The sequence below is a fragment of the Labrus bergylta genome, chromosome 6 (genome assembly GCF_963930695.1).
Source record: "Labrus bergylta chromosome 6, fLabBer1.1, whole genome shotgun sequence".
NCBI lineage: Eukaryota > Metazoa > Chordata > Actinopteri > Labriformes > Labridae > Labrus > Labrus bergylta.
Genome location: NC_089200.1, coordinates 9,604,149 through 9,627,045, shown reverse-complemented (window position 1 = coordinate 9,627,045; position 22,897 = coordinate 9,604,149). Strand labels below are relative to the sequence as shown.

At 41.3% G+C, this 22,897-nt stretch overlaps 1 protein-coding gene across 3 annotated transcripts in view; it reads right to left on the bottom strand.

Moving 5' to 3' along the window:
* Positions 1 to 22,897, bottom strand: part of fnbp1l (formin binding protein 1-like) — a 48,830-nt gene that overhangs the window by 16,918 nt on the left and 9,015 nt on the right. For all 3 annotated transcript variants that reach the window (XM_065955669.1, XM_065955670.1, XM_065955671.1), the window contains exons 2-4: positions 3,808 to 3,923; positions 2,003 to 2,053; positions 697 to 844 (exon numbers count right to left, since the gene is read on the bottom strand). In XM_065955669.1, coding sequence (XP_065811741.1) covers positions 697 to 844; positions 2,003 to 2,053; positions 3,808 to 3,923 — 315 coding nt within the window. The remainder of the gene's footprint in view (positions 1 to 696; positions 845 to 2,002; positions 2,054 to 3,807; positions 3,924 to 22,897) is intronic.

The following is a 22,897-nucleotide window of genomic DNA, read 5'->3' as shown; positions in this document are numbered from 1 at the left end:
CTGAAACATACACATGCACAAACAGGATCCTATGGACACGCACTAATGGAGAGAAGCCAGAGTGTTTCAATGGCTGATGGTGGGGAGGGGGTTCGGTGCCTCGGCAGTGCTCAGGAGGTGATCTGGCACCTCTCCAGCTACCAGACCAACTTCCATATTTGGTCCGCACCGGGACTTGAACCGGCGACCCTCCGGTTCCCAACCCAAGTCTCTACAGACTGATCTACTGCCGCCCATGAGTTTTTCCAAAACTTTGGTAGTGTGTGATACAATATTGATCATTCAAAGAACAGGTACATTTTAATGGGATTTTCTTAATGCTACTACGGCATGAAACAAGAAGAGGGCGCTGTTCTTCCAGAGCACATGGATCTCTACATACTGTATTTCAGCTGCATGGCCTCAGCAGATGGAGGCAGACGTAAAAGACAGATGGTCAACATCTCATCCAACATATTTATCCCCTCGAGAGAATCCATACAGAAACAAAAGCACATGAGACGACTGAGAGGATACCGAGGGCGAGCAGTAACATCCGTTACATGACAGGAGAGGAAGCAAGAAGTTTTCTAAGAAATGTGCTCTTACTTATGAAAGGATGCATTTCTGAATCACCGTCCTTGCAGCTTGTGTTTCACTTTTCATTCAGTTACACATGCAGAGAGTGGTGATGTAAGACGTCGTCAGGGTACTCACGTGCTTCCTCTCAGTTTTGAGGTCTTGGCTGTACCTCATCAGCTCTCCGTACACCTTATGAGCCATCTCCTCGGCAACCACCTCCCGCTGACCGGCAAAGTCGTTCAGTTCATTCAGTACAGAGTAGAAGGACAGACACGATGTGAACCTGCACAACACATGCACATAAAAAAACGTTATTAAGACTTCATGTGACATTTTTCCTGTATGACATGAGACTGCAGTCATACAGCGTTGATTAGAGATTCTAAGAAACATAATTAGTCTGTTTTGACTATTATATCATAGCATAAATCCTGCACAAGTTTAGCTTCAGCAAAGACTAAATCTTGCCTTTTACGATATTCAAATACAAATTCAAATTCTTATCCTGTTATTTGTAACGATTTGCATTTTTCCAGAGAGCCCCTTTAGTCATACTACATCTGTTTAATAATAACTTACACTGCCAAAAACCGTCAGCAAGTTAGTATCTGCATGCTCATGGTCACTTTGTGTTACACACAGAGTGTAAATATTAAAGGATGAAGCCTGAGTGATGTCACCCATCTGTTCCTGCAGGGGGGCTGCGGAGCCTCATCGGCAGCAGCCGCCATGTTGGAAATCCTGTCTCAGCCTAACTTTCAGTCAACCTAACGACAGGCTGAGAGCTGGAGCTGAGGCGGGTTTTAAGATTCTTGATGAACGTTACATCACGCCCACCTGTCAATCGCGCCTAACTATGGATAACACGTATTGTTCGTAAAATCATAACATTGCTGTTTTAAAAAAATTCATCCCCCCGTACAGTGTGTGTCCATGATGACAATAACTAATCAGACCTATTTCATTTTTTGTACCAGGCTGTAAACATGTTAATTAATGCTGTGTAAACGTCTTTTTTTTGCCTGTTGTGTGTCTGTGACTTCCTGTGTTTCAGGAGCCAGCCTCTAGTGGACACTCGACGAACTACAGGAGTCTGCACTTCTGCATTTGCTTAAGTCCGGAGGTTGCCGCTTGGTTTTACACTTTATGTTATTTAATGCAATGACATCATCAGTGAGTGAGTGGCCTAAAAGAGCAGCTCACTGATCTGTTGTTGTATGGCCAAATGAATGGTTACTTGCAGATTGACAGAACATGCAAAAACACATCAAGCACAAGATTCCAGATCCTCTGAACACAGGGTCAAACATTATTTACAGCATCAAAAAATATTTAAAAAATTGTAGCATATGGCTTGTTTTTTTTGTACAGCCTGCAGGTGTCAAATTAATCAATGAATAAAAGAGAATGAATGAGAGCGAATTGTCTGACGTTTACTGACCTTGGTTCTTCATCTTTAGAGCGTTTGGGACAGTACTTCTTCACCAAGCTCCTGAAAGGAGAGAGAGAAGAGAGAGCGAGAGAGAGAGAGAGAGCGTTGGTTAAAAATACTGTCTGATATTTTTCTGCCAAACAACAGAGAGAAAGGTACGCAGACAAGAGGCAGACAGAGACGCATGCACGAGGGAGAGAGAGAGAGAGGGGGGGGGGGGGAGAGAGGTCGGGGTTATCCTTGTTTCATGAAAGATGAATCAAAGATTAAGAACATCAAAGTCTCTGCTTCTTCACTCCTTCAGGCTCTGACAAAAAAAGACTTCAGTAAACAATCGAGTTCAAGATTTTACTAGAAAGCCGAGACATTTTTGTGTGTCTGTCTGTGTGTGTGTCTGTTTGTGTGTGTTTGTGGCTTCATGAATTATTCTCCACATGTATGTGTAAATGTTCAAACATCCACAAACACACAGAGCTCTATCTTTGATCATTCCGCATCGAGCATGAGGGGAGTCCCCCTCTTTGAAATGAAAAAAACAACCGATTTAGCTTGTTGAATTGTCTCAACACGTGTTTAAGAATTGGATTAAAGCCAAACTATAAATACATTAAAGCAGTAGTCATCTTGCATTTCAGTATTTATCTGACTTCTTTGTGTGTTGAACAGAAGGTAGTGGACTGCTTGTTTGATATCTGCACCAAGATGCACCGATCCTCTTTTTTTTTTCAGTTCTGATCCGATTCCGAAACACATGTGCCGACACTGATTACAAACACACGTACAAACAGGAAGCAGCAACAAATTTGCAAATCTGTTAAAGTGAAGTGTGAGAGTTGTACTTTTGATCATGCTGAAGGAGCGGTTCCATCTCTTCTGAACGTCGTCAGGGAGACGATTTGAGGACACTTCTTTACAGTCTTCAAAGTGAGACTGTACAAGCTGAGAATGTTTAAAGTGCCCAACCATCTGTCTTGATCAGTGGCGTGGCGCCTTCAGACTGACATCAGATATATAAATTACGGCAATATCTCAAAATCAAAACGGGTATTGTGTGATTTTTGCTAGAATCAAATCTAAGCACAAGTTTTAGTTTTTACATGTTAACCTGTTGACGAAGTGCTGCTAATGTTTCAGATATACCATTACCATTTCAACTCCAGTGTTATGTGTAAAGACAGATCATGTCCCATCATTTCATGGCATTTCCGTCCAGATCAGACTTCAGGGTATGATCCCAACCTGCACATTTTACATGTCAAGTTCGCATGGAAAGAAAAGCACCCCGTCTCGGGTCATGAACAGAAACCGAAGCTGCTCTTTGTTGCTTCACTTCCCAGCTTAAAATATCTAGCTTGTCAGATTGTTTTACCCTCTCTTCTTTGGTTCGATATTCTCTAAAATGTGTGAAGTGAAGTGAAGTGAAGTCTGCCTCTAGTCTGTGCAGTCTCTCTGCCAAGACGACAAGATAGGAATATGATGGGATAGAAAAAGTGTGTAGTGTGATTCAGGCAGACATTTTTCTTTCTAGGTCACCATGCAAAACATTAAAGGAATTAAACATGATGTCGGCGAGGTCCTTTTAATGCTGAGCTTCTCTGTAACGTGTACCACTGTGCATATGTGTTAGGATGGAGAAAATATCACATCAGCAGTGGGAGACGGTTGTTATCAAACACTGAGATTTAGGGAAAAAAAGACCTGATGGCAGCGTCAATCGATTTTGTGGAAGAGAAAGAAACAGCAGTGCAGTGGGTTGGAGTGTGTGTGTGTGTGTGTGTGTGTGTGTGTGTGTGTGTGTGTGTGTGTGTTCGTACCGTAGCTGCTTGGCGTAGTTCTGCTCTATGTCCAGCCTCTCCTTGACAAACTTTGCGTAGCGCTCGAGAAAGTCGATCCCCCACTGAGTGTGTTTGTCCAGATTATCAAACTGGTCCTGAAGATGGAAAGAAGACAGAAAAAAAAAGGGAGAAACGTCAATTTAATTCAGATTAACTATGATGGGAAATAAGTATCAAATAGTACTGATTTTGCACACTTGAATCACATCTGGAAGGAGGCGCTGAAAGAAAAGCAGAGCTGCATGGAAAACTGCCTTTGTCTTTTTGACATGTTGGGGTAAAACTGCTGACTCGGCAGTCTGTCAGCCTGAATACAAGTCTCTTCTGATTCACACAAATAAAATACACATGTCCTCCAGCGAGTCACTCAGGGGTAAGTGTGTTTCTTGTCTGGCATGTATGAGTCTCATATAACACACCAAATGTACACCCACAAATGAAATACATGACATGCAGATTCAATTCACAGTGGGCGTTTATAATGAACAAAACATTGAAATTCAATCAAAGAAAAGTTAGAAAAATGTTGGTTTTGCAGGCTGATATACTTCTTTACAGACAATGAAATCAGAATCGGACTAAATTGGAATATATGGATCTCTATCACATAAAACATGGTTGCCGAAAGATAAAGAAAACTAAATAAACATAGCAACAATTATCACGCAATATAGAAAACCTTTGTTGTAAAATGTTCAATGCAGCGCTCTATTCCCCAATGAGACAAATCCACACCTGGTGACACACACACACACACACACACACACACACTTATCTGTTGCCATCTGTGGCTGGTTTCTGGTCATTTAAGTGCTTTGTTTAAAAGCATCTCAATTGTGGTAATAAGGAAGGAGCAGCTGCAGCAGCTTTACTCTCGATTCTCCCACCAGACTGGAGATCAAATCTGTGTCCTTCCAGTTCAAACCTAACATAGACCACGACTACCCACTGACTACAGAACATTTCTGTTTCTGTGTTTTAATTGAAAAACAACAAAAGGGTCCTAGTCTCAGTCAGCATTGTGAAACATCAGACGGGTCAACACATCACCTGTCCTGTGCTGGAGGTGGAGATAAGCCACTCCTCTCATTGACACGGCAACAGAATCATTACGTCTGCGTAGCTTGCTGCCCCAGCTACGGCTACATGTGCATTGTCTTGACTTTTTGTGTATTTGTGTGCGTGTCTGAGCCAACTCAAACAGAGGCCGCAGCTGAAGCAAATAAGTGTTGCTAAGGGGAAATACGAGACAGCTGACCTGCTTGTTAGTTCAGTTATCATTTTCTCCAAATACAAAGAGTGCAGGGAGGCTGTAAGTGCAACACAGAGCGGCATTGTGTCTTCAGTCACAGTCATTGTGGGTAGGCAAGAGTGCTTAAAGAAGCAAAATCATCTGTTTGCAGGGGTGAGTGGATGAGCAGTTCTGTTGTGTGGGTGTGTTATAGCAGAGCTTCTTATCCCAAAGGACAAGGACTTGATTGCTCTACTTAAGGGTCCTCGAGCAAGACATTGAGTCTCATGTCTCAGTGGCATTTTGGTCCAGTTGAGATGGCGTCTGTTGTAAATGGCTCTGTTGTAAAATGTATATAATGAGTAAAGTATCATGGAATAATACATGAAAGTTAAAAAAACAAACCCTGATGACACTGGATTTGAAAGCTAACAATAATGTGGATACATGGATGTAAAAAGTTAAACAAACACAAATAAGCTGTTAAAATATTTTGATTATGTGTCTCTGTATCAGCTTAATAGATATATCTGTCTAGCTTTAGTTCAAGTTGCCTTCGGCTCAGTCTTGAGATTGCTCCTTAGCTTTAAGAATGGGCCTCTTTATGTCTTATAATATACAATTTGCTCATTTAAAACACTTCTATCTTTGGTCATGTTTTCTTTGGGGGAAGCAATGAAGCAGATTTTAGTTTGAGGGATTAGATCATCGACACAGCTATCGACTAGCAATTAATAAAAATTAGTGATAGAATAATGGCAACAAAGGCAGATAGATGAGGTTGATGCAGTTGTAAAAATCAAAGCTGAAAAACTAGGATATCAGACTCAATGCAGTGAAACAAAGCTGCAACTCTGTCTGACTATCAGACTTTACATTTAGCTGCATTTGTTCAGAAAACTTCAATATGAATTTAGTAAAAAAACAAATGATATTCATACCTGTTTTGATAGCACACACTAACAAAAACACAAGCTCTAGTCAATCAACATTAGCTAATTTATTGTTTTCAATTAACAGAAATTGCTGACAGACTCCTGCCTACTGTCTTAATTGCACCAATACATTTTAGACAGTGCTCTCCCTTTTACTCACAGGGGAAAAAAAATGTGGTCTGCAACCTTGACAGTCAAAAACATTCTGACTACTGGGACACTTAAAAACATGCCACTGTTTTAAATCAAATGGTGAGGCGAAACATAGACTGCCAAAGCAGACAGCATCCACTGGTGTGTGTGAGGCCTGATTCTTTTTTTTTTTTTACTAGAGAGAAAGAAGCTGAAAAAGATCTTAGTGCTGCAAACAAATGATGCCAATTTCAAGCATACACAAAGATTCATCGCCAAGAAGATGTGACAAATAACAGACAGTGACAGAGAAAAGCAGCTGCTCTGCAGGATGCTACACGTAAACATGGCTGTTTTCTGTTTAGTCACTATCATGCTCTGAAAACAGGCAGGCTACTGTGATGAACAAAGGACCCCAACATGGTAGAACAAACCAGTTACAGACGGGATCATGTGCTGGCAGAGTGAACGGCATCCACTCGTCTGAATGAGGTCTAAGGCCAGTTTTCAGCAGAGAGAAAGAAGCTGAAAAAGATCCCAGTTCTGCAAAAACTGCTGCCAATTTCAAGCATATTTTGTCATCCAAACACTTAGACTTAGCCCCAAAAATGTGACAAATAACAGACTGCAACATGAAAGCTGTGTTTCTGCTCTGTCAGAATCAACCTGCAGCTCTGGTTGCCTCGTGTGAATGCCCGCCAGCTCGTCAGTTAGCATCCTGGCCCCTGCTAACAGGCCTGTTCACCTCCTTTTAGCCAGCGTGTCTGTCTGTGGTTGCATCAGCCTTTGTGACGGTGTCTATGAATAAGTAATGGGGTATGAGCTCATGCTGTAGTTTGTGGCACGCTGAGCGCAGGCTGGCTCACTGGGGGAAATGACAACATCTTTGGGCTCTGGGTAAAAAAAAAAAAAGAGTGGGAGGAGGAGGAGGAGGAGGATGATGGTTTGAGCAGAGCTGAGAGAGTCTGGTAGCCCACGCTGCTGCAGCACCTGCACTGTAACTGAGCCTCTACAGGAAGTCATCCAGGATCTGATTTTGTCTGGCATCCAGGCCTCCCAACTGTGGAAGTATTATGTCGTAAAGGTCAGCAGATGCTAACTTGCTAATAATGAAAGAGTGGCCCGACACATATATTCCTATTGGGTCAGCAGGTATATTTGTTTTCCTTCCTAATAAATCTAGTAGAACGTTTGGCATGGCCAGTTAAGCCTCCAGCAAATTCTACCGAGGCTTTTGTGATCTTGCATGCAGGATTTTAAATGCAATCTAATTGTGAAGAATATCTATTTTAAAAAATCTATGTAGCTGACTTTGTTATTCATTGACCAGAGCACAAGAAAAAAGTGTTTAACAATGAAACTAGCCTTGACAAAGTTGTTGCTTACAGAGTAAATGGCCATTTAAAATGCTGAATATAACCACAACTCCCATTAGAGGCTCACCTACAAGTCAAGCACAGATTCAAATCTATTTTTCTGAATTATTACAAAGAAATAGTTCAACATTAACAAATGTTTACAAACACAACAATGACACCAGAGTTTCATCATCATATCAGGGGCATGGGCTACAAACTTGGCTCCTCCTAGTGGGGGTCATCGCCCCCCAGAAGCGCACTCCCACTGCAGGACATGTAGTGTTTGTCACCTGCGACTGGCTGTCCAACAGAAAGAGTCAGTGGGTGAAGGTTAACCCTCGCTTTGGAACAAGCTTTAGCTACTTTCAAGCATTGGGTCATATTCACCGGTTTGAAACGTGTAATATCACTGCTTTGTATCCACTCCTAAACTCACAAGAGCGCTGTCATTGGCTGGGGTGAAACACACCAGCTCCTCCCTGCCCAGAAACGTCCCGAGTCCACCAAAACAAATCAGAACATGACAGGCTCTCTGCAGACACAGTCACCACCACACACGTATGGAGGCCCATAAGTGAGGATTGAGCAGCCTTACTTTTGTTTAAGTCCGTGTTTTATGTTTTAGGAAAAAGCTTCTTACTCTTCAGTCTTGTGTTAACCGCAAACATTAACCCCGAGCATAAAACCCATCAAAATCATTAAAAATCTTACTCTTAGGATTTATTCCTGCAACTTTGCAGCATTGATACCCTTATATTTTTGTGAATACAAAAATGATAAGATATCAGTTAGCGGTCATACAAATTCTCATCCTTCTGTACTTTCATTGTCTTACATGCAACTCACAATAAATCTTTGACGTGGACAAAATAAATAAATAGAAATGTTTCTGGCAATGTGCTGTTAATCGCCTTGCTGACACCTACCTTGTGTCAGAGTTGTCGCTATAAAGAAAAAATCAATCTTGTTGCTGTTGGTCAAAATTGGTTAAATTCAGTGTGATTCAGCACCAGCTACAAACTCCCTGAATGTGCTTTTAGGACTTCACAGACATGAGGTTGTCTAACTTGGGCTCATTCCACTGTGACTGACCGATTAGATTTTGTTTCCATCTCAGATTCAAACTCAAAAATTGGGGCACAGCAGGTCTGCTTCTGATTCTTTTCTCACCCACAAAGACACCGGCGTGCCTTAATGAGCTTCGATCTCAGGGTGAGAGAATAAATTAGTCATTTAGCTCCCAGACTGAGAGCGTTGAAGTCGACGCCCTGTAACCAATCAGACAGCCAGACAGCCCCTCCTCACCCAATCAGAGAACCAGTCGGCCTGAGTGCATTCCTTTGGAGAGCGGGTAATTAGCATAGAAAATGCTGCAAGGACAAAGGATTAATTACTGAGGCATTCCAGAGCACAGTACACACACACGCGCGCACGCACACGCACACGCACACACACACACACACACACACACACACACACACACACACACACACACACACACAACCTCAGAGACTCGCCCCCCCCACATGGCAGAGACTGGGTGGGAAATGTCAACTTGTCTGAAACACTGGCATCACAGTCAAGATCCCCCCCGGCTCCGTCTGCATTGCACTGCGTGTGCGTGTGCGTGTGCGTGTGCGTGTGCGTGTGCGTGTGCGTGTGCGTGTGCGTGTGCGTGTTTTGTGTTTACTGTCTACGTTTGTTCATCTTCCTCGAAAAACAACCAGAAAACATCTTCCAAGAATTTGAAGCTGGGTGTACACAGGATTTGTGTGTGTGTGTGTGTGTGTGTGTGTGTGTGTGTGTGAGGTGAAAGAGAGAATGTAAGTGAGGAGGAGGAGGAGGAGGAGGAGGAGGAGGAGGAGGGTATTAAGAGAGGGATTTTAGGAGGGGAGGTAAGAAAAACAAGAGGAAAGCAGGAGGAGTAGAGGTCTGCATCAGTGTGTGATGAACATTATTTTTGTTCACTGGTTGCATAACAACGATTTGTTTGGTAGGATTTTTGCCTTTATTAGATGGAACAGCTGAAGAGAAGGGCTGAGGACGGTTTCAAACCCGGTTTTCGCTGCGACAACGACTGTAGCCTCCGCACATGGAGCACGCTTACTAATACGTTTATGTAGTTTTTAGATCGTGCATATCGCTCAATGTGAAGTAACGTTTGATCAGTTACACCTTTATCAAAAAAAACTAACCAAGAAATGTAGAATAAGACCAACTTCCAACCTGAGTTAGAACACAATCGTTAAAGGCAATCACTGAAGAGTTCATGTGATTTGTTCAAAATAGAAGCAGAAACAATTTAACTGGCTGGAAGCGTTGTTGTTTCTATGAAACTGCCGCAGGAGAAGCTACATTTGTTTCTTTCTTATGACCACCGGAAAGCCAATTTTATAACAGTCAAACACAGAAAAAGCAGCTTAAAGATACTTGCACCAGGGAGTGCCAATAGCCTAGCGCTTATGTCCCACGCCCCATGTACAGCGGCCACAGCCCTCAAAGCAGCGGCCGTGGGTTCGAATCCAACCTCAGCCTTTTGCTGATGCCGTTTTCTGCGTCTGGTGACCAGATACAGACAATTTAACCTCCATGTAACTTCGTTTAATGTTGCTTTGTTAAGTCTACAAAATGCTATTAGCCTCTAGCTTTAAAATACTGAATGAGGTGTTTACACTACGCTTTATCGACGCCCTGTAAACACACACAAACACACACGTCTATCACTCTTATTTGTTCTGCCCAGCAGGATCTATCTTTAGTCTTTCTTTCCCCTGCAGTAAAAGAAACCACGGCGTGTTTGCAGCACTTTACACAAACACACTAAAACTGGCTTTACACACAAGCCTCAGAGGAAAAATGTGATTCATAGTCGTTCAAGTTACAGATTATATTAACGGACTGAAACTATGATTCAGAGAGTGATTCTCAGGGATCATCAGTTTGGAGAAGCTTCACTTCAGCAAACAGGAAATCCATGACTCCATGTTTGACTCCATTCACACTGACCAGTGCATTAAAACTAAATCACATTAATTGTGGCTATGAGTGCATCCCTTAAGTACACAGTGAGGGTCAAAAAGGATCCATTGATCGGTTCACCAGTTCAAACAGTCCATTTGAGCTAGATAACTGGACGATCTTCTTCTTATGTCAGAGCTGAAGCTCCTGTTTGTAGGGTTAACTGTTGAGGTAGATGATTATCACTTTCCAGCTCAGCCTTCACAGCAAACGCTCAGTTTTTGTCTATCTGCTGTTCTATCTATTTTACACATTGTGTGTTTCCATTACAACAAACCCTCCTAAATGCCAAAATTGAAGTGTGCATTTTAGCTTTAGCTCACAGTAAATGTTCTTCATATTTATTAATAATGATAATACTCGTGGGTTTGTTTGGGTCCCTCCTAACCCAAAATAAATTCAAAACACTGTTTTTTTTCACCACTAAATTGGCACCAATTAATCAAAGTAGCAGATAAGTAGCTTGAGCTTCACCTGACTGTATCAACACTGTGTGAAATGAGGTCCAGTCCAAAAGGTAAAATGTATGCATGCTAATTGAGAAAGCAATGCAAATTAGCATACAATAATTTGTCTTTCTTTATTGAAATAAAATTAGATTTTTACATTGTAATTGCTATCCAATTACAATGGAATAGTGACTAAATGTACAGCCAGCTATATTCACCATGAGTCTTTAACCAGCTGTTGTGAGGATAACCAGTCATCAAAACTTTTCAAAGCTATGCTTTCAGATGATTTCAAATCATCTCGTCAATTTGAACTATTTTTTTCAACTAAACGTCTGGATCTTAAGTCATCAGTGAAGCTTTTCCTCACGCTAACAGGGCCATCTTTTATTGTACAACGAGAGGACCCATGAGTCAGTCAAACATTAACTTAACCCTGCACTCAGATCTGCTAAAACTGAATTTTATCGCCGCTAGAATAATCCTTCAAAAGTTGGCAGAAGCAACGGCTGAAACTTGAAGATTGCTAATAAGTAAATAACACAGATTTCAATTAAACTAATTTGTGGTTTAGGTGCGCCATTCAAGTCGTGTTCTGAAATACTGACCTCTACAAAAAGGTCATAAATCAGTGACAGTCACACTCTAAAAGTCAGGAGTTGGTCAACACATAACAAGCTGTTTTGCTGACTGTAGAAACAAAAACACCTGGTTAAAAGAAGAGGAGCACTTAGAGAGACACAGGGCACTGTGTACATGTGTGTGTCATGTGTTGATAATAAACATGGATGTCAGTGACTCTTCTGACCTCATTCACCACAATAAACGCTCTGTTCATGAAGCAAACCAAGCATACTGTCTTTCTTTAAATTCTGTTCAGGCCACTCAATGACGTATACAGGGGTTGAGATAAAAAGCTATATATTATACCAAAACTATACTTTATTTTACTCCAAAAGAAAACAACTTTTCCATGATATATATTCCTGGTGTATGGCGTCTCAGTGACAAGATGGCAGCGTTTAAGTAGTGCCATGTAGACCTGCAGTATGAAAAGGAAGACAGACAACTCATCCAAAGACAGTGTGCACCAAGCAAATGATGAGGCAGTGAGAGCTTTCCCCAGTGGCAAAAAAAATCTTGGCTTAAATAAAAAATATTACAACTTTCTTATAAAACGCCTTGCTTCAAACTAGCGTTACAAAAAAAAATGGTGGAAAAATAATTTTTGTCTATTTTAACTTAACGTAACTAGATACAAATAACATCTTTGGCTTGTCATGTAATTTATATTTTTCACCCGAAATCCTCAGCATTCAGCAACAGTTCACTCATTGGTCAACCAACTTAAACATCAGTCTATTTTTTTTGTATCACAAGAAACAATTTGGATGTGGTGTTTCTGGAGCCAAATTAATTTGGATTAATTTCAATGCGAATATGCCGCAGCAAAATCAACTCCCCGAGATCAAGCATCCTGTGCAGCTTTGAAGGAGAACCACCACATCCAAACTGTTTCAATGAAGATTAAGTGAGACGAGCCAACGTCACATTTAATGTGAGGGAATTAGTCAGGAATATCAGGTTTTTTTACGATTTGCCAACAGCATAATAAACTGCTGAATCAACTTCAGTCCACTGACTCCCATTCCTATATTTACTATCCTGTGTGTGGAGAACACGCACGCACACACACAAACGAGAGCCTGACCGATTAATCAGACGGCCAATAATATTGGCCGATATCAACGCATCACGTGTCTATCAATATCAGGTTATTTTATCTCTGATATTTGCTGATATGATTGGGTTTAGGTAGGTAGCTTTTGTTCAACTGTAAAAATAAAATGAAAAATTCTTGTATTCATTATATATATTGATTTCACAGCATTTGAAGGATCAACTCAAAGAATGTGTGTGTGTATCTATCTCTAAATGTTTAAGATAGATCTAAGAAGTTTATCACATAATATATCGGTATCTGAACTTTTTTCTCTCCCTAATATCGGTATCATCCCCAAAAATCCCATATCGGTCAGGGCCTATTACACACACACACACACACACACACACACACACACACACACACACACACACACACACACACACACACACACACACACACACACACACAGGCACTCCTGTATGTGGGCAGCTCGTCAGGTTTCAAGCAACACGATCCCTTGCATTGTCTTGCTCTCCTTCTTCACACACAAACACACACCCTGACAGACCGGTTAGACAACAGAGAGACAGTCGGCGAGACGTGTGATTGGACATCTTGGCAGATATCAAACTAATGCAGACATAATCGTGTCCTAGCAAGCACAGTATATGACCTATTTTCAACAATTAACCACGTTACCAACACTTGTTTGTTGCATGACGGTTTTAAGGCGTTTGACAGGCGCTCTTTGTAACCTCGTTCTTTCTGTTTTGCAAACCGATCCGCTCACTGGTCGTGTACTCTCTGGTTGACTGGTGTTACATTGCAAACATGTTGCTGAACTTTTTGCTAAGTTCAGCAGATCAGACCAGTATGCCTCTACTTCCTTTATGCAAAGACAAAAATTCCAAGATAATCTCCACCAATGCCCCAAAAAAACCTGACTGAAATGCAAATGTCTGCTTCAGCCCAAGGATCAAAGGCGAACAAAATTGTCCAGACAGTCAACCTTTCCCTCTAACCTTTACATGAACCCCCAATCATTTTTAGAGCTGGAGAAGTCCTCTACAGTTCATGTAAGCCTTTTAAGACCTTCAGATAAAATACTTTCAAAAAAAGGAAAGCTTTTGGACTGTTCTATTTCTTATTAAAAACGTCTCACTTTCTCATTATGTGTTCACTGTACTGGTGTTGAAAACTTGATCATTTTATGCATTTTTTGGCCACCTTTGAGACGCTTAAAGTGCTTAAATTTAACAACTGACTCGTCAAATCATCAGTGAAGACACTTTAAGCTTTAAAACGAATGCTGCAGATTTGTTTAAACATTGAACTGTCTGTAACAAGTGTTTGTCAGTAATTTAAGGTTATCTTAGCATTGTCAAATAAAAAGTGGAATACTCCCACATTCTTTCCACTGCTTTATTTGTAAATGTCAGACTGGTCCTTTGAAGCGGAACCATTAGTCCGCCTCAGCCTGAGTCTGACCCTTTCTGTCTCAGCCCTGATCTTGTCTGTGCTCTTTTTGTGGGGTCGACCCCCTGACACTGAAGGTCAAAACAAGCGGATTTCCTGGGTCTCTCTATCTGATTTTCAAATGGGGGAAACAGAGAAGATCCTGTTGTTCTTCTTCTGCACACGACTGTAGGAACTCTTTTCGTAAAATAATCTTTCTAGAAGATATGTTTCAGGAGGATATTTTTTTCACAGAATCATCAAGTTTGCAAGGATAAAACCTCAAACAGTGCAGTTCAAGCACAAAAGAAAGCTGTGTTGTGTTTGAGTGTGTTGAGTCTATTCTACCAGAACTAATCCCTCATCTTAACAGGCAAACATAAAGTGCTTTGCCTCTCTATTCTCTATCTCCCACATTTTACAATGTTTAGTTTAAGGTTGTTTAAAATGTTGATACTTCTGGTTTTTACATGATACATTTTCCAGTATTTTAATGACCAAAGCATAAAAAAACCACATATCTTTAGTCATATTTTAGAAACAGACACTGAGAAAGAAAGAAGTACTGTCCAAATTTCAAAAATAAGTTCCAGTACCAAAACATAGATAGCCAATGTTGCAGCAGCAGTAGCTAAGTCTGTTGGTACTTGGGTTTTGGTGTCAGAGGGTCTCTGGTTCAGGTCTCTGTACGGAACAAAGTAGAGAAATTGAGAAATGACTTGCTGGAGAGGTGCCAGTTCACTTCCCCAGCACCGCCATTGAGCAAGGAGGCATCGAACCCCGAGCAGCTCAGGGGCACCCCCTTTTGTGCAGCCCCCTCACTCTGACATCTCTAATGTCCATATAGAGCGCCACAGGAATGAGTCCTAAAACCTGGAAGCAAGTGAGCATCTGAGCGCCATGGGGTCTAACGTCTAAAAGTCAACTGGGATTTTGAATGGGTTTGTGGTGAGACGCCTGAAATAAGGTCTGTGGTTAACACAAGCTTAAGAGATGTTGGCGTTTTGTTAGACCACATGAACTACGTTAGGTAATACCCCCACTTGTGAATTTTGAAGTTTTTACCTGTCTTTAAAAAGGCGGTTGCTAACAAGTAGCTAAATGTGACTACAGTGGTTGTCGGGAACATTAAACGTCATCAGAGGCCGGGAACTCTCTCACTAGTCGGAGATGTCTCCTGTAGGTTTAATCTTTAGGTTAAGGCAAATATTATGTTAATAAACTATTTATTAAACTATGCGGATTAGTTTATCGGAGATCGTCTGAAGCATAGCGGTAGTGACATCACAATTATCCGACCGTGGCGTAGTTCGCTTGTAGCATAATGTTAGCATTTTATTTCTGTTGGCCCCATTAACGCTTCAAACATCATAAAAACGGTGTTCATCTGTGAAGATTATCCTGCTGAACAAAACGCCTACGCTTCAGAAACGTGCGTTTGCCACAGAGTTTATTTTCTGCAATGATCCAAAATCCAATTCGAAAATCCCACAGGCGCATTCTCGTTAGACCCCATGGCGATGATACTTCCGGGTTGGCCTACAAAAATACACTAGAATGAAATCAAAGTTTGAATTTCAGGTTTTTATGATGATCCAATTCACAAACTGGAATTTTTGGGCAATTTACTTGGGCAGTTTTCCTTCCGTCAAACACAACCCCCAATTGGAAATTCATTGTATTTGCAGCTGTAACATTACAGCGAATGGAATAATTCAAAGAGGTCGAATCATTATGCTACTATCAACTATAAAGGGCAATCCTAACAAACTAAATCCTTACAACTCACATTAAAAAATATATATATAGCCTGACAGTTTTGGAAAAAAAGGTTGATCTTCAAACATATAATAGAAAAATCATTCATTCAAATCCAGTCTTCCTCCTGCTCCAACACGAGCAACAAGACTATAGTGTTACAGCAGCAGGGTTTATTTATACATTAACTAAACATCAAGCATTGCAAAACTATTTGGGTCAGTGGGCTGAATAGTCAGAGGCTCCATGTTTATTAAACACTGGGTGTGGTGAGCTGTGTAGACGCCGCAGCCTGTGATGGAGGTTGGTGGCTTCAGGTTAGCTCAGGGCATCGGGTCCACAAACACGATCCATCAGCACAGAATCTGAGAGGAGAATTTGGTGAATTTTGTTTTAATGTGCGAGTGAGAACCTCTTAAAACTGCCTGAAGAGTAGTTCAGCATGTTAGTCCTCTATAACGCCTTCATTATGAATGTTACAGAGACGTAATAGGGGGGATTGAAGAGGTCCAACCTCTCTGTGTTGGAGAGGAGGGAGTAACGTTGCTTGTGTGTGTGCATGTCTGACTGTGTGTGTGTGTGTGTGTGTGTGCATGTAGAGCTCCCGCTGAGTGTTTCCACATTGTGCTCGTCTGCAGACTGGGACACCAACATTACACCATTTAATATGAAAGTACAAAGACGTAATGAAGCACCGCCTTCAAAGGCTCTTAAAGGGCTTGAAAGAATTAGCAACATTACAAAATGTGCAAAGTACAAACCTGTAATGTGTCCTCTCTCTCTCTTTAAGGACGAAGCTTGCTCTAGGAAAAAAATCCTGCTTCTGAATTCAAGTGTTGCCAAGGTTGGTTCTCTCACAGGCGATAGTCATTTTGCATAATTTATTAAAACATCTGCTCAACAAGTTTTCTCCCGATCACCGGGGGTGTGTTTTACACAAACACAGCACTTTTGATCGGAAGGTCGCAGACTGTTATAAAAAGAGAAAAACAAGAGCTGACTGTTTGTAACCAGTCAAGTTGGCACAGATCAGCACAATTAGCTGCTTATCTCAACATTTGGCAGGTTGCAGGTCTACTGGCTGAAACGGCAGAAAACTCGACCACACCAACCCCTCCTCCCTCTGTCAGGCAGTGAAGCTGCAATATCAGGACGACTGAAGAAGGAGAATTATTATGATGACCAAAACAATGAGTGGGACTTTCCTAAAAGACTAAACTACACAAATCACCCTTCTAAATCATCACTGACGACACGCTTGGAGTGTGAGGTGTCGTCTGTATCTGAAGTTTGCCCTCTGATCTTACTTTCAAAGACTGTCAAAAATGTGAAAACTTTGATACTGTTCGATTTCACCTGTTTTAAAATTAAACAATCTTTTTTATTTGAATTACTATTGTAACGCACTGAAGTTTAAAAAAAAGCCAGAAGATAGTCATTTATATTTTTAACCCAAAGATGCAGCAAAAGAGAAGTGACAGATAGAGAGAGAGAGCAGTGATACTACATTCAAATTCAGGGGTCAGCAAATACTGACATTTCTTTCAAAGACAGGTAGTCAGAGTCCTTTTTTTTTTTGCATACGGGGCCAAAGTTTGTAGGCTCATCAAACAGTCCCAAAATCAGGACAAAGAGAAAGTGTGACGATCAGGTTGTCGTCTCTGCCCTCTGTCTAAGTTTTACCGATGCCACAGGGTGCATTTGAATTGAGAATTTGACACAAAAAGCATGTGTATTTGCAAACCTCTGAATGAGAAATGTCGAATATGTCTCGTCTGTTTAACGGCTGCAGCAGGTGGTATGAACGAAGAGCAGAGAAGGACACACAGCGGGCAGAGTTAAGCGTCATACAAACAGAATCTGACACCTTCCTGCAGGGTTGTGAAAAGGTGTGGGGCATGTTATTTCTTCCTTAAATCATTACCGCTGCAAAACGATCAGAAAGAATGTTCACGGAGGCTAAGGGGTTAAAAACAAAACAAGATTTTCTTAAGCTTTATACTTGATAATTCTCAAATGTAACGCTAACTGAAATTGTATCGCACTGAACATGAGGTATCAAAAAAACAAGCGTGGATACTTTTAACAATCTTAACCACTCGGGGCGGCTAATTTCAGCACAATCTTTTTCAGTGGTTGGCCGCACTATTATCCAAAGCACTTCCTGTGTGTGTGTGTGTGTGTGTGTGTCCAATATGAAAGAACAGGATGTGATGATTACTGTATCTGTTCAACAATCTGCTGAGATGTATCATCAGACCACATGTGCATGCCTCCGTAAAGATGCACACACACAAACAACCAGCTCATTCATCTCTGAAAAAACCCCACAGGATATCTGATTTATCCAACCGCTGACTCAAGAGTCCTTATCACAGCTGGGGTTTGGCATGAGGCTGCCAGCTGTGTGAGAGTATGTCAGTGTGTGTGTGTGTGTGTGTGTGTGTGTGTGTTGTCCCTGACACCTTCTCCTCACACTGTTCAAGCTGGTTTGTGCGGTTGACTTTAAGCTATGACACTTTTGGTTTGGGTGCTGACAGCTGGAACTATTTTTAGGCAATGAATAAGTCAGTTTGAGGTCATTTTAACACCGACAGTCAAAAAAAAGTTTTCTAACTGATTACACAAGCATGGCAACAAGTGGGAGTTTAAATTACATGAACATAAATCCTAGTTTAAATAGGGTACAATGTTCGTGCAGGAGGAAGTATGCCACTGCCTTAAGTCACACAGGTAGGCCAAGAAGTTCTCTTTAATAATATAGCTTGTCACCAACTTTTTGAAAGCTGTTGCTGGCATCAAATTCAAAATGAGCACACCATTGTCCAAAAATAATACCGTCTCTGGTTCAAAATGTGATGTGAAATTTGTGCTGTTTTCAATCAAACAAAGGGGTCTTAAAATTTTATTAATTTGAATTTCTACACACTGTTTCGGCTTTTTTCAGAAATGGGGTTGTACATATCTCTGTTGGAGTCAGTGGAATAATCTGTACAATGTCTTCTTGTATGAAGCAGAACTTTTCCTGAAATAGCTCGCACTGGCTCATAAAGTGCATGCATAGAGTGGAAAACATCTCCCCAAATAAGTCTTAACCACGGTATAAATAAGCATGTAGATTTAGAGAATGCCCTTTTTGCTTCCTGCATGATTGCAGCCGCCATGTGACATACTGACAAATAACCTCTGCCCGGTTGTGTGCATGTACAAATGTACAACACCACACACTGTTCAGTGTTCACTTTCCTGTGAATACGTATCATATGGATTAACCTTTAACTGCACCCCATGTGACTAATATATGATAGGAGGCTTCAGCTTGGGTGTGCTACAATCACGACTGCTGCTGTCATCAGCTACACCACTACACTACTATACTATGTTTGGGCTGGGATGGTCTAGAGCTGGATGAAACCTGTTTTTTGAACAACTTTCTGCCCAATGCAAAACTCTTCTCTTGCCAAAAATCGCTGCAAAACACTAGATAAATATCCACAACTGACATTGGTGCATGCTACAATATCCGTGGAATATATATATATGGAATATGTTTGACCAAATCACTGTTGCATCCATAATATTAATAGTGACCTTAAATCAAAGATTTTAGGCCCTGTGTCCACCTAGGCCCTGCTGCTGCTTCCACTGCACATTTCCATTAGTAAGCATGAGCCCCTTAATGTGTTAGTGCCTCTGTGACACACTTATGAGTAACAACTTATAAACATTAAGAGGGTTTAAATGAACAATGGCCTGACTAGCCTAGAAAAACACAAAGCCAGTGTTTGTTTAATACTGCTGCGGGAGACAATAGCGGGTCACAAAGTGAGGTCAAACAAGTTCATTAATGACTGTAGAAAACTGAGTCCTGTTTGAGACTATTGTCGTGTGTATTTGGAAGAATTTCCCTCTTTGGGTTCCATATCATTGGCTGTAGAGTGAATCTTTTACACTTCTACTTCTTTTATTCAATAAAAAATATTTTAATAGTTTGCTTGCTTCTGATTAGCATGAAAACGAAGCTAGCTCAGATTCAATCAGTGTGCTGCTCAGTGTGTTGACATCCTTTATTCAGCACTCTGACTACCTGAAATATTAAGGTCTGGGGTATCCACAGTAACCAGGGGGGACGTCGAGTACTCCATGCACATGTTACCTAGGTAACCAGGAACCCTCCATGTAGAGCAGCTAGTGTGTGTGTGTGTGTGTGTGTGCAAATGAGCAACACAGAGCAGTTTTATGGGGCTCTGAAACTACACTGGACAAATAAACAGCCTGGGAAAACTCCTCTGTTGCTAGAATTAACATTGTTTCCCCTGAATGCAAACAGGCTGCGGGTGAGAAAGGGTGGGAGACGAAGAGGGAGGAAAGAGGGGAGCCGAGGGAGAGAAGCGGGGGTGGGGCTGTCCTAATTACGCTTGTCCCATGTATATGCACATTTTTTCACATGATATTTATGGTGCGTCCATTTTGGTCAAATCAGTGTTTCCCATACATCCGCTTATCAACCGACGACAGCAGAAAAGAAATGCACCACAAATAGATTCTGCTGGTTGATAAGGCAGCAGGGTAAAACTGCTTTTGTGTAACTTGTACACAACATCAACTGCTTAAATCAGCAGGGGGGAGGTGACCTACGAGAACCCTTGAGATTGTTCCTGGAAGTCGGCGGTTAAAAGACGAATAACAAACGTTGAGGACACAACCCAACGTGGGGTTAATGTTCCTGCTGGACTCAACGGAGACTTAAGGAAACTAGTCAACTAAAACTGAGATGGTGCTTAAGGCCTTAGTCGACTGTTGCTTTGTGAATAGACATCCAACAACAACAACTTTGATAAGAGCTTCATTTATCACACGCATAATACCAACCCATTAGCTGTTTTTAGCTTCCAAAACACTGGATTTGATGCTTCTATCTTTGATAACATACCATAAATTGAACATATTTCACATTTTAGTCTATTTGGTCAAACAACAAAACATTTAGAAGCCATTTAAGATGCTTAGAAATTGTGATAAGGACTCTCATATTATTGAAAATTTGAAAAATGCACAGTATGCCAGAGTGCTCTAAATGGAAAAAAATAACAACAGCTGACGTCGAGGTTGGTGGGGAATCATGGGAGTGATTCTCTTTGCTTCTTTTCCTCCCCACTCCCAATGAAAACAAAACTCTGGTTTTGAATAGTCAAGACACACGGGCAAAACAGACCTGTGAATATTACCGATGAGCTAATGTATCCTAGTATAACTTACATCGATATACATACAGCTACATGACACTATAATGAGAATATTTGTCTTTATATCAGCTATGTGTAGTTCAATGGAATCTCACTATCAACAAAAGAGCAGAGAACAACATACTGACGAACAGAAAACATAATGCAGCCGTAGCGGTCAACTGCATACGCTCACTGTTTCATGCAGCAGTCAGAGTACATAACATCATCCCCTCTCTCATTGGCTCGAGGTGAATTCTCCGCAGAACATCCTGCTGCTTCCTCACATCAGCTCACTCAGACTTTCTGCGGAAAAAAACTAGGGGTCTGGAAGGAGAAACTCCGGATGAAGCTCAAGTAAAATCCGGCTGTATGCGTTTACACATACAGCTCCTCAGGCAAATATCGGGAGTTTTTCAGGAGTTTCCTGCTAATGTGAAAGCCCTGAATTTATCCTGTTAAAAAAACTAAAACATCCCGTATGGGCCCTGTTAGAACTTTTTCAAACAGCATCTCTGCATCACTAAAGCCTCTTAAAGGCTCTCTGACATTAAAACACTTTTAAATCAAGCAGCATTTTATCTCAGTCTGTGAGAAACTCTTGTATAAAAGTGTCCAAGCTGGAGACTTGTTATCCTGACAGAAAACAGGCAGGAGCTGTTCAGGGTGGATGACGAGGAAGAAGAGAGGTCGGTGTAAGGATGGAGAGAAGGGAAGGGGCGTAATAATCAACTGTATAATGGGATGAGAAGAGGTCATGGTTTATCGTCACTCTGAAAACATTAACACACTGATTCTTCCTCACATGAACACACACACACAAACAGGGAACAAAAAAGCGCCTGATTCATTCATGCCTGATTTAGTCTCCACACTGTAACATTGGTAGCTAAGGGAAGCGATGGTGATGTAGAAACAGAGAAACAGATCACTTAACATGGAACTGATCCAACAAACAGAGGACACAGGGCTGCACAATGGGAGCTTTGTCTTAAATAAGTCTCTCTATGTTACCCTGGCGTCTTCATGTGTAATCCATTTGAGTTTACACTTCTCAACTACCGTATAGAAAATGTGCTACTGGCTGCTCAAAATGTCTATCATCTATAAAGAGGTCTCTCCCGGGCAATAGGCAAACTAGAGAAGCCTTCCGAAAGTAATTTCAGGGATCGGAGTGGGAGTGAAAGCAAACTCTGGCATTATATAAATAACCATTGTCAGGAGCAGCTACAGATAGCATCAGTGCAGCAGAGGTGAGCGGGTTTTGCAGACAGCTGATGTGTTCAGTACACAGAAACCATAAGGACATCAGCTGATGGACATCTTGAGTGTGCGTCACAGGCTAGAAGAGTTGTCACAGGTTCAGCAGCCATGATGGATGCATTAGTCTCACTGATGTTTTTAGTCAACAGAAATTAGCCTACTAAGGGATGTAATCTTTGCAAAGTCATGCAGGGGCGCTGCAGATTAATAAGCTTGGTCTATAGGAAGTGAAAAAATGCCCAACAAAGTTTCATATAGGCCGAGTAGCTGTCCCCAAAAAACCCCAAATTACTGAATTTATAAAAGACACAAAAAGCGTTGGTCCACTTCTGCAACTTTGACAGCTGGCCCAATTGTCTGGTGTGAAATGCTCACAGCTTTATGGCACTAGTTCACTCACCAGCCTGCGATTGTGACATAACATTGGGCTGTGTTGTTTTCTGTTTAGCAGCTATACCGGGGTGCAGAAAGTCATCGAACCCAAGTTTTTCTGCTCATACAAAAAAATTAGAAATAAATCTAACGTAAAAAAAAAATTCTCTTTCCTTGTCGATCTTTAAAAGTTAGCTTACTAAGTTT